Source organism: Pangasianodon hypophthalmus, chromosome 17, assembly GCF_027358585.1.
Source record: "Pangasianodon hypophthalmus isolate fPanHyp1 chromosome 17, fPanHyp1.pri, whole genome shotgun sequence".
Lineage (NCBI taxonomy): Eukaryota > Metazoa > Chordata > Actinopteri > Siluriformes > Pangasiidae > Pangasianodon > Pangasianodon hypophthalmus.
This window is the reverse complement of record NC_069726.1, coordinates 5168454-5179868: the sequence shown is the minus strand read 5'-3', so window position 1 is coordinate 5179868 and position 11415 is coordinate 5168454. Positions and strand designations below refer to the sequence as shown.

Genomic DNA, 11415 nt, shown 5'->3' with positions numbered 1-11415 from the left:
ACATGATTTGAACATCTTATGTATACAGTATATGTATTATAAATGAATGTGAAATACAGTATATTAGTCATGACCACTTACAACCTTATGAAATAAACTACCTCAAGATCTTTGGGGTCAACTTCCTGTTTTATGTTGACCACACCCCCTTTATGATGTCACATGAATTAAGTCATGTTAATTCTATCAAGCAGTTCCTCTGTAAGGACTTGGTAACATAAGCAGAGGTCAAGTGATAGTAAAAAAAAAATTTCTACTTTTGTTACTACTTTTAAATGTACTTAAAAGTTAACACCATGTTTTCATGTGAGAAGTAACTTTTATTACTTATCTGAATCTGTTATAATTATGCTGTTTTGCCTGAAATGCATGACTAATGCTACATAGTTTGATAATGACTTAATCAGAAGGGAAATATCCTATAAATAGCCTATCTATCTATCCAAACTGTCCCAATTTACCTGATGTCCTGGTATATCCGGTATAACCACATAATAATATTTTATTTATAGCTACAAACTAATCATTATTGGTTAAACATTAAAAGGTAACTTGTTTAGTAATGTTATTTTATCTGAATCTTTGTAAGGAAGATTTTTTTTATGTAACCGAACCTTTATGCACTGATCAGCCATAACATTAAAACCACCTGCCTAATACTGTGTAGGTCCCCTTGTGCCATCAAAACAGCTCTGACCCGTCAAGGCATGGACTCCACAAGACCTCTGAAGGTGTGCTGTGGTATCTGGCACCAAGACGTTAGCAGCAGATCCTTTAAGTCCTGTAAGTTGCGAGTTTGGGCCTTTATGGATCAGACTTGTTTGTCCAGCACATCCCACAGATGCTTGATTGGATTGAGATCTGGGGAATTTGGAGGCCAAGTCAACACCTCGAACTCTTTGTCATGTTCCTCAAACCATTCCTGAACAACTTTACAGTGTGGCAGGGCGCATTATCCTGCTGAAAGAGGCCACTGCCATTAGGGAATACCGTTGCCATGAAGGGGTGTACTTGGTCTGCAACAATGTTTAGGTAGGTGGGACGTGTCAGTGAAACATGAATGCCAGGACCCAAGTTTTCCCAGCAGAACATTGCCCAGACCATCACACTGCCTCCGCCAGCTTGCGTTCTTCCCGTAGTGCATCCTGGTGCCATCTCTCCCCCAGAGAAGCACATGCACCCAGCTGTCCACATGATTTAAAAGAAAATGTGATTCATCAGACCAGACCACCTTCTTCCATTATTCCGTGGTCCAGTTCTGATGCTCATGTGCCCATTGTAGGCGCTTTCAGCGGTGGACAGAGGTCAGCATGGGCACTCTGACAGGTCTGTGGCTACACAGCCACACATTAACTTTTTCAGCACTTTGTGATACAGCAGCTCTTCTGTGGGATCTGACCAGACGGGATAGACTTCACTCCCCATGCGCATCAGTGAGCCCCCATGTTCCTGTCGCCAGTTCACCGGTTGTCCTTCTTTGGACCATTTTTGGTAGGTACTACCCACTGCATACCGGGAACAGCCCGCAAGACCTGCCGCTTTGGAGATGCTCTGACCTAGTTGTTTAGCCATCACAATTTGGCCCTTGTCGATGTCACTCAGATCCTTATGCTTGCCCATTTTTCCTGCTTCCAACACAGCAATTTCAAGAACTGACTGTTCACCTGCTGCCCCTTGACAGGTGCCACTGTAACGAGATAATCAATGTTATTCTCTTCACCTGTCAGTGGTTTTAATGTTATGGCTGATTTGTGTACATTTTAGTTGCTGCTCCACGGAGTGGGCGGAGTTTAACTATTTGAACCCTGAGGGAGCGGTAAAGTGGGCGGAGCCACCGCACTGGTCATCAGACACTTCCTGCTCTGGAGGAAGCGTCAGTTAGGTTGTTTATCTTTGCTAGCTTTACTGCTATCTTCTTCTATTTCCAAAAGGTATGTTAATTTTTCCACCATATTTAGCAAATGTGCATTTTTGGCACCATTTCATACATGAGCGCGCGCAAAACGTTGTGGCTGTATGTATTCCTCGTGCTCGAACTCTGGAGGAAGAAGAGCAGACCGTGTGTGCTAGGCGGCTAAGCTAGCAGCTTTGTCCCAACAAAGAGACGCGTTAGCCGCTTAGCGAGCAGGCGGAGGCTCTGGGCTAGTTAACACGGCGCTGGCTGACACTTCTGCCTGCTGTTGCTATTTGACGTTTGGGGGTCATATATTGCGTTGAATTTTTGCGCTACTGAAACTAATACACTGTTCGTGTCATTATTTCAAAGTGTTTATTGCCGTTAATGTTAGCTCGTGCTAGCTGACGCAGCTGTGCTAACATTTAGCTGGCTAATATCAATGAAGGACAAGAATGACCTGTAGATAAGATAAATAATATAATTGTGCCGACCCTGGCTAATATAAAAGCATCATTTTGTGTACATTTTGAATATCCCACGCTTTTTATTGAGCGCAGGTTTAGCTGGCTAGCTTTCTGTTTGGTTTCAGGGTGCTAGCAGGTATTGAATGAAATGATGAGCACCAAGAGTGTACTCAGCTGTATGATATGACCACACAGGTCATTTATATTCAGCTATGGAAATCAGTTTGCTCCTGTGATCTAGCTGTCAAGCTGTGGTAATGTAGTTAACACCACCCTACATGTGAGCATGTAGACATAGTAAAGTACAACTGGGTGCCAAAAAAAAAAAAAAGTTTGCATAAACGAAGTAGAAATGTATTTCAAGCAATAAGGTTTGACCTTTGATTCTTCAAGAGATGTTACAATTGGAAGTTTTGACAGAAGCATCATCGTCTATAAAGTCTATAAAGATCAAGTTTTATAGTATCACGGTACTAATGAGCCATTTAAAAACACACAAGCTGGTGGTGAACATCCGAACAAAAAAATAGTCTTGTGAAATCTTTTTGCGTGCTTGTATCCATGTAATACCCGACACCAAAACGAAAGAAAAAGAACAGAATCTGAGAGGACAGCTTTTCTGTGAAGTCTCTTATGTTGTCGGTATTGAGAACGTTGTCGTAATGAGCTGAAATTGAGAGTGTCAGCGAGGAAAAGTGGCACACTGAGCTAAAAAGGAAAGGAAAAAAAACATCTAGCACTGCTTAGCCAGAAACACATAATTGTTTTGATCAGCAAAAGTGTGTTCGATAGCCGTTGTGTACGATAAGTTTACGTAGGAGTGGCGGCAGAGGTGCTGATTTGTTTACAACAGTAGTGGATTACACAGACAAAAAGTTTTCATTGCAGTCGCATGTAGAACCGAAGGTGCTGGAGTATGATTTATGGGAGTTTTTGGGAAGTCGAAGCCGAATCAAAACCACCAGAGTAAGGCACTTGATCCTTAGGGTAAAAAAATAATAATAAAAATTAACATATGTGGGAGTGCATTTAACATTTTTAAAATAAAAGTTCTAATCATGACCTAAATATTTTTTCTATTAACTTTTAACACCCAACTTTTCCCTTTCTATCCCCTAGATCCCCTTGTGTATCCTCTGATTGTCTCAGTTGTAATGTTTTCACTTGGCTTGGCCAATCTTTGCTCATTCTTCTTGATGTATCTATCTTGAGTTACAAGTAAAGCTGTCAAACATCATGCATTCTTCGAATTAGGTCTGGAGACCTAATCTTTACCATCTTGCAATTCCAGTTTTGAAAGAATAGTAAAACTGAGGTACATTAGGCTTGAAAACTTCTGCGTTATTTTATATGCACACCAAATCTGTGTTGAGAGTGATTCAGTCCGCTTTGTAAAGGGACGTTAGTGCACCTGTGCTGAAAATCAACCTGCCATTGTGACTGATGCAAATTACTTTGGGACTTTATGTAAATCTTCTCACTAGAAGTACCAGACAAATACAACAGTACACATGGCCTTACATTGCTAATAGCATTACACTTCTTTTTTTTTTTTTTTTTTTTTTTTTTTTTTTTTTTGTTCTTTCTTCCTCATGGCCAGATTTTTCAACTCATTGACTATCCTGTGTTTTTAAGGTTTCAGACTCTGAAGTCTTGGAGAGGTCCTATGGTCTATTACTTGAGCTCAACATGTACTTCTACCGCTGCTCTGCCCAGAGTTTAGAGTTTTAATTAAGCCATTTTTAGGAGGACGGACAGAATCAGGATTGTTGTTCAACACCATTTTGTGGAACCCCGTATCTCCTCGAAGGCTGCAGGTCCATCGAGCGTACATTTATTTAAGTCATGGCGGACGGGAGGATCTATGTGGGGAACCTTCCCATGGACGTGCAGGAGAGGGACATTGAGGATCTCTTCTTCAAATATGGCAAAATTCGGGATATCGAGCTGAAGAACAACCGCGGCACCATCCCCTTTGCCTTTGTTCGTTTTGAGGACCCACGGTGAGTTCCAGGGCTGATGTTGTCTTTTTCACCATCACTGACTGAAGACAGGGAACATGGAGGAGCCATTTCTCAAAAGTCTCTCAGTAGAAAGAAAGTTAGGAGCACTTTACTCTTTTCCCATAGGGATGCGGAGGACGCTGTCTATGGAAGGAACGGATATGGATTTGGAGACTGTAAGCTGCGTGTGGAATATCCTCGCTCCTCAGGATCCAAATTTGGCGGATCAGGCGGAGGACCAAGGGGAAGGTTTGGACCTCCATCACGCAGATCTGAGTTCCGGGTTATAGTCACAGGTTGGTCAAAACATCCCGTGTCTTCATTGTGTCATTCATATTTACTGTGAGGTGCTTGTGTATAGCTCAGTCCACTACACATCCTTTGGGGTATTAGTAGAGAAACATTTGACTAGTAGAAGTCAATATTTGATTGGTATTTGTATCCATGAGTGCTGTTCTTGTTGTTTCAGGCCTTCCTCCCACTGGAAGTTGGCAAGACCTTAAAGACCACATGAGAGAGGCAGGAGACGTGTGCTTTGCTGATGTGCAGCGCGACGGTGAGGGAGTGGTGGAATTCCTTAGACGAGAAGACATGGAGTATGCCCTGCGTCGACTGGACGGCACAGAGTTCAGATCCCACCAGGTTACACACTCAGAGTCAATAGCAGAAACACTAACAGCCAAATTCACAAGTTGTGCATCTAGGGTGCATTATTATTCAGGGCTGTGGTTCTTAAAGGCAACATGTAGCCTCAGGGCTAATTTATTTTTTACGATTTATAGTGGTGGTGACCACAGCAAATTACTGTTCTTATTTGTGACTAGTTATAGAACTAATTAACAGGTTATTTGAACTAAACAGGTTTATCCTAAAGCTTCTTAAATACATGTAGGTTACATGTTATAGGAAAAACTTAACAGTGGCTCTGTTAAGTTGTGGGAGGAGTTAATTTTGTCTTCTTACAGGGGCAAATCAGTACAAAGTTCTTCACACTTACTAAAACAGTTTATGCTGGTCTTCCCTTTAATTTGTCACCCATCTGAACTGTATCATATAATATACAGTTTATCACATTGCTATGAAGAGACAGCCTTGGTCAGTTGCTAGAGTAGTGAACAGGGGTTAACAGCTACTCTGTTTCATCCTACAGGGAGAGACGGCTTACATCAGAGTATTGGAGGAGCGCGGCACAAGCTGGGGTCGTTCCCGTTCCCGCTCCAGGTCTCGTGGGCGGTACACTCCTCCGTACCAGAGTCGAGGCTCTCCTCCTCGCTATCGCTCCCCTCCACGCCATATGGCTCGTCTCAGCCCTCCCTCGCGAAGACCACCGCCTCAACACCACAGCCCACCGCCACGCCACTATCGGTAAACAGCCAAACGAGTTCAAACCTGTTTAAAACCCACCCCTCCCCCATGTCCTACCTTTTAATTTTTTTTTTTTTTTTTTTTTTTTTTTTTTTTTAAATTAATTTTGTAATTTACATTCCGCAATTAAGACCATCCCTGGAAAGCCTTAGTCTCTGTTCACAAGTGTCAAAATGGTCTCGAAAGATGAAAACGCTCCTCTTCTGGTCAATAATAACTGGATAATTCATAACTGCCAGGAAGAGAGATTTTATCTTGTCATTTAGGGCAGACATCATGATTAAATCTTTGGTCAACCTTTGTTATTATTGTGGCAAAAAACGGCTGTTCTTACAGAAGTTGCGCCAATCTGTTTAATCTTCTAAATCTTTTCTTTTAATTAAAATGAAAACAAGGATTATGTTGTTTGTTTTCTAAAGTACTCCCTCCCTTCATTTTTGTATCATGTTAGAGATGTATGAAAAGTGTGCTTGATTATTATTATTATTTTTTTTTTCAATTAAAGATTTGAATCATGGTGGTGTTCTCCCAAAATTTGGTAATGTCATCATTCCTGCATCTCAGCAACAACGGAACAGGATTCTTAATTTCCTGACCTGAATGATTTAAATGACACGAGGAAAGAAACACACACACACAATGTAATGAAATTTCAATTTCAAATGTATTACTCATTTCAGAGGCATGTTAACAGCAGCTTCTTAGTATTCCACTCATCCAGCATTTTAACTGGCTTCATTACATCTACCATGTATGGATTCCCTGCCTACAAGCAAAAACAAAAATCGATCTGCCGTGTCCTTTGTAGCATTCCAGTTGACTAAGTGTTAAACAGCTTTGTTCTGCACCCAAAAAAGTTCTCAAGCGTAAGTCTTTGTATCTTTGTCATCACGTATGATGCGGACATCGTCAGTGCAATCTAGATTGAGTTTCCTCAAGTAATTCTGAAGAATGATGGTTCAAAGTCACATCAACTGCCTGGTTTCTCTTTGTTTGGACCCATGAACTCGACACCATCAATAGGGATGTCCTTTTCTTTGATAGCTTTCTGTAAGGCAAAAATCACATCAGTACTAATTAGACAAAGTGGCACTAAACACTGAAAGCTCCTTATTTATAATTGGCACCAGCCCCTGGGAGAAAACATTCAACCAGTACCATTTCATTAAATTTGTCCGTATGTCAGAAGATCGCAAGTTCAAATCCCGATAAGGCCAAAGCTTTCCGTGGCTGGGAGTGCAATAAAAAGAAAAAAAACAAAAAAGGCCGTTCTTTCTGGGTGGAAGGAATGGCATGCTCTTTTTTCCCCCCTTTTAGTCACCGTGACATTAACCAGTCATGGACACCTGTCATCTCATGTACTCCGATCAGCCATAACATTAAAACCACCTGCCTAATATTGTGTAGGTTCCCCTTGTGCCACCAAAAGAGCTTTGACCCATCGAGGCATGGACTCCACAACACCTCTGAAAGTGTGCTGTGGTATCTGGCACCAAGACTTTAGCAGCAGATCCTTTAAGTCCTGTACTGTAGGGCGCATTATCCAGCTGAAAGAGCCCACTGCCATTAGGGAATACCGTCACCATGAAGGGGTGTGCTTGGCCTGCAAAAATGTTTAGGTAGGTGGTACATGTCAATGTTACGTCCACATGAATGCCAGGACCCAAGGTTTCCCAGCAGAACATTGCCCAAAGCATCACACTGCCTCCACTGGCATGCCTTCTTCCCATGGTACATCCTGGTGCCATCTCTTCTGCCACCTTCTTCCATTGCTCCATGATCCAGTTCTGATGCTCACGTGCCCATTGTAAGTGCTTTCGGCGGTGGAGAGGGGTCAGCCTGTCGAGTCTTCGGCTACACAGCCCCATACGCAGCAAGCTGTGATGCACTGTGTGTTCTGACACCTTTCTATCATAGCCAGCATCAACTTTTTCAGCACTTTGTGACACAGTAGTGCTTCTGTGGGATCTGACCATTTGGACTAGCCTTCACACCCCATGCGCATCAGTAAGCCCCCATGTCCCAGTCCCCAGTTCACCAGTTTTCCTTTCTTGGACCATTTTTAGTAGGTACTAATCATTGCATGGGGGAACACCCCACAAGTCCTGCTGTTTTGGAGATGCTCTGACCCAGTCATCTAGCCATCACAATTTGGCCCTTGTCATAGTCGCTGAACTCCTTACGCTTGCCCATTTTTCCTGCTTCCAACACATCAACTTAGAACTGACTGTTCACTTGCTACCTAATATATCCCACCCTTTGTCAGGTGCCATTGTAACAAGATAAACAATGTTATTCACTTCACCTGTCAGTGGTTTTAATGTTATGGCTGATCGGTGTATGTGGAAGAAGGCAGGTAATGCTTTCCTTTGAGTGTTATACTGTGTGATTTTTGTCTACAAGTGAGTCACAGAGGAAAGAAGTAAAACACAATGGAGTAATAATTAATTTTTTTCTTACATATTACTGCACTAATAACCAGTAGGTTGTGAGTCACTTTAGCTGAAAACATATGGTACTGAAACTTCAGTTATTTATACTCATTTCAGTATATGGCAGGAGGCAATAAATGCACAAAATATAATTTTAACAGGTAATATGAAAAAAAAAATCCCAGATTTGAGGAAGAAAGACAAATATAACATTATAGCTTTCTTCCATCAAAACGTTTCTACCATCTGTTAAACCATTTAACTAGAAAACAGCTTAATGTGCTTTGAAATAAACAAGGTGGAATGTAGTATATAGTATTCCTGACATTGTGGGAGTCTGTTCAGCATGATATGGATTTAAGCATCAAATGCAGTAGAATCTGCTCCTGATTAAACTTATTATAATAACTGCATTAATTGATGTAATATATAGATTACTTATATGAAGGTGGGTCAGCTTCATTTCTTGTGATGCCACTGTCATGTACAGTTTTCCCTACACCTGATCCAGCTCATTAAACAATGTCAGGTGTGTATGGAAAACCTGGACCTGTACAGAACTGTGGATCCCAAACATCCAAGAGAAGAGAACCTGAACACCAGAACATCAGTAATTCTTGCTATAGTTGATAACAATCAAGCTGAGAGACGACCAGAATATCATCTGACGTTTTATTCGTGTTTACCTGAACACAGGACTGATATTTCTTGAACAGTTCGGTGCATGGATCATCACCCCGGTCTCCTTTCAGGAACTTCTCGGCGAACCAGCGGTTAAAACACTGGTCATATTCGCGCTTCAGCTCAGTGCAGCCTTCACCCACGCTGTTCATTCTCAGCCAAAGAAACCAAAAATGGCAGAGAAGATAAGTTTCCTACAGTGTAGTCGAAACCAGATAAATTGCGCATTTATTTATGTGTCATAACCCCGAGCCGATCTCCAACCCCTTTCTCTTGACTTTGCGTCTTCGTACCACGTGATCAACAAACGGCGCAGGATGATGACGTTGCATCAGGCTAGTTCTGTTTGAACGGATTGTTTTGTAGCTGTAAAATATCTTGAAGTTGTTATTTGTAAAGATGGAAATTTGCTTAGTGATTTAAATTTCAGTATAATTACTGATAAAATTAGTAAAAGGGATTTGTAACTTTTAGGAAAAGCTATCCCCCCAAAGTGTCCAAGAAACTGGATAAAATGCTTTTTGATTTTATTTGGAAAAAACAAGCCACTTTATTTGAGAAAAGAGGTTTTATGCAATTCAAAAGATCACGGTGCTTTAAAGATATTGAGTTATGATGCTTTAAACAATGTATTTGAAATAAATTGGATTATTCAATATTTAAAGAAGAAGGAAGTATTTGGAATTCATTTCCCAACTATTTGTTCAAGCAAATTGGTGACCTCTCATTTTTGATTATTGATCTCATTGATTATTCTATTGGAAAAATAATAGTTTAGCTTGAAAAAAATTCATAAACAAGCTTTCATGGCATGGACACTGGCCTATAAGCATAATTTCTTCCCTAGGAGTTACTATATTTGGAACAACAAAGACATTCTGTACAAAAATAAATCTCTATTTTTTGATCTATGGTTTGATAATGATATTATATTAGTCAGTTATTAAACAATGATGGAGAACATATAGAGAATTTTTTTAATAAATTTAAAATACCAGTTAGACCTAAGGAATTTGCTGTTGCAATGGATTCAATCCAGGGGGAAGTTGTGGCTTAGTGGTTGGCATGTTTGCCTCGCAGGGTTGGGGGTTCGATTCCCATCTCCACCCTGTGTGCACAGAGTTTGCATGTTCTCCCCATGCTTCAGGGGTTTCCTCTGGGTACTCCGGTTTCCTCCCCTGGTCCAGGCATCTCTAAATTGTCTGCAGTGTGTGTGTGATTGTGCCCTGTGATGGTTGGCACCCCATCCATGGTGTCCCTCACCTTGTGCCCCAAATCCTCTGTGATAGGCCCCAGGCTCCCCGTGACCCTGTGTAGGATAAGCGGTACAGAAAACAGATGGAATGGATGCAATCCCAAAAAAAGTATTGATTCTTCTCAAGAATAAATGATGGAAGACATCAAGAGTAAAATATTTATTGGTAATACAAATATATTGCAAAACAGAGTCTCACATATCTACATTAGAAATATACTGTATATTGTATATCCTATATTGTAAATATATTGTATATCTTCCAGCTCTTTTTTTTCCTTTGGTCTTCTGTGTTTGGAAACTTGAATTGGCATAAAGCTTGGTGAACAGTGGATAAATTTTACATCAGTAACAAAATAAAATTTTATTTTAAAATAATGCATAGAATATATCCAGTAAAGCGTGCTGCATCATTTTAAACTAAATATTGATTACTCTTGAAAGTTCTGTAAAGGTGACAAGGAAACCATTTTGTCTCTTTTTTTCCATTGCATACCTGCAAAAAATATTCTGGATTGATGTGGAACGTTTAATTAACAAGAAATTGAACATTGCTTTATAGCTTTAAGATATACTTCAATGTCCATGGAATTGATCTTAATGGTATTAATCTTTATAATTTAACATGTGATCTTCAACACAGTCCAAGATTTATTTTGTAAGGAAATTCTTTGTTGACTTTTGTAATTTCTCCTTCGTTCATTGACATGTTCTGCTTTCACTTAAGTTAATGGTTTCTGAAATTACTCAGAATATTGTTCGACTACCTGCTCAATGCCTTGAGTGGGATTTAGCCCTCGCTTCATCTCTACCCAAAGAAAGCAATGCAGCAGCGCTTTAGTCATTTAATCAGTGCAGTTATCTCACCTCCTGATCTGCTCAAACAGATCAGCTTCCGAAACCAGATCAATTTTCATGCCAATACCACCAACGCCATTGTGCTCGTCGTCTCATAGATTGCTAACTAGCCAAGTGGAGTCTCTCAGCGCAACTGCGTCGTACATCTGCATTGCAATTTGGCAGCATTTGTACAAACATCTCCACTTCTTCTGTGTTAGATTTCGCATTAATATGACATAAAACCTCACTGGAAAATGATGGGCAAGAAAAAAAGCTCTTTTGTTTTTCGATGGTAACAGTGAAATTTGATCATTATCATTATTGTTTGAAATATTATCATTATGGTTGAATTATGTTAAATGCTGTTGTAACTGCGCTAGTAATGTTCTGGGAAAGCCAAAAAAAAAAAAAATAGCACTGTGCAAGCAAAGTGCTTTGGAAGCTGTAGGGGGGTGAACATTAATACACATCTTAGTAT

At 40.4% G+C, this 11415-nt stretch overlaps 2 protein-coding genes across 2 annotated transcripts; one reads left to right on the top strand and one right to left on the bottom strand.

The window, feature by feature from the left end:
- The first annotated feature begins 1790 nt into the window (after positions 1 to 1790).
- Positions 1791 to 6275, top strand: srsf9 (serine and arginine rich splicing factor 9). The gene is made up of 5 exons (XM_026943655.3): positions 1791 to 1931; positions 3997 to 4364; positions 4491 to 4660; positions 4834 to 5006; positions 5515 to 6275. Exons 2-5 carry the CDS (start codon positions 4207 to 4209, stop codon positions 5731 to 5733), a joined length of 720 nt encoding a protein of 239 aa, XP_026799456.1. The 5' UTR covers positions 1791 to 1931; positions 3997 to 4206; the 3' UTR covers positions 5734 to 6275.
- Positions 6276 to 6374: 99 nt separating this feature from the next.
- Positions 6375 to 9160, bottom strand: triap1 (TP53 regulated inhibitor of apoptosis 1). The gene is made up of 2 exons (XM_026943913.3): positions 8848 to 9160; positions 6375 to 6777 (listed from the first exon to the last, which is right to left on the bottom strand). Exons 1-2 carry the CDS (start codon positions 8992 to 8994, stop codon positions 6700 to 6702), a joined length of 225 nt encoding a protein of 74 aa, XP_026799714.1. The 5' UTR covers positions 8995 to 9160; the 3' UTR covers positions 6375 to 6699.
- Between the last annotated feature and the right edge of the window lie 2255 nt (positions 9161 to 11415).

Bases quoted from the DNA above. Each gene is read 5' to 3' on its own strand.
- srsf9 (XM_026943655.3), top strand. From the start codon at position 4,207: ATGGCGGACGGGAGGATCTATGTGGGGAACCTTCCCATGGACGTGCAG. The intron at 4,365-4,490 runs GTGAGTTCCAGG...CTTTTCCCATAG, and splicing joins GTTCGTTTTGAGGACCCACG to GGATGCGGAGGACGCTGTCT. The intron at 5,007-5,514 runs GTTACACACTCA...TTCATCCTACAG, and splicing joins CAGAGTTCAGATCCCACCAG to GGAGAGACGGCTTACATCAG.
- triap1 (XM_026943913.3), bottom strand. From the start codon at position 8,994: ATGAACAGCGTGGGTGAAGGCTGCACTGAGCTGAAGCGCGAATATGAC. The intron at 6,778-8,847 runs GTAAACACGAAT...TTTGCCTTACAG, and splicing joins AATATCAGTCCTGTGTTCAG to AAAGCTATCAAAGAAAAGGA.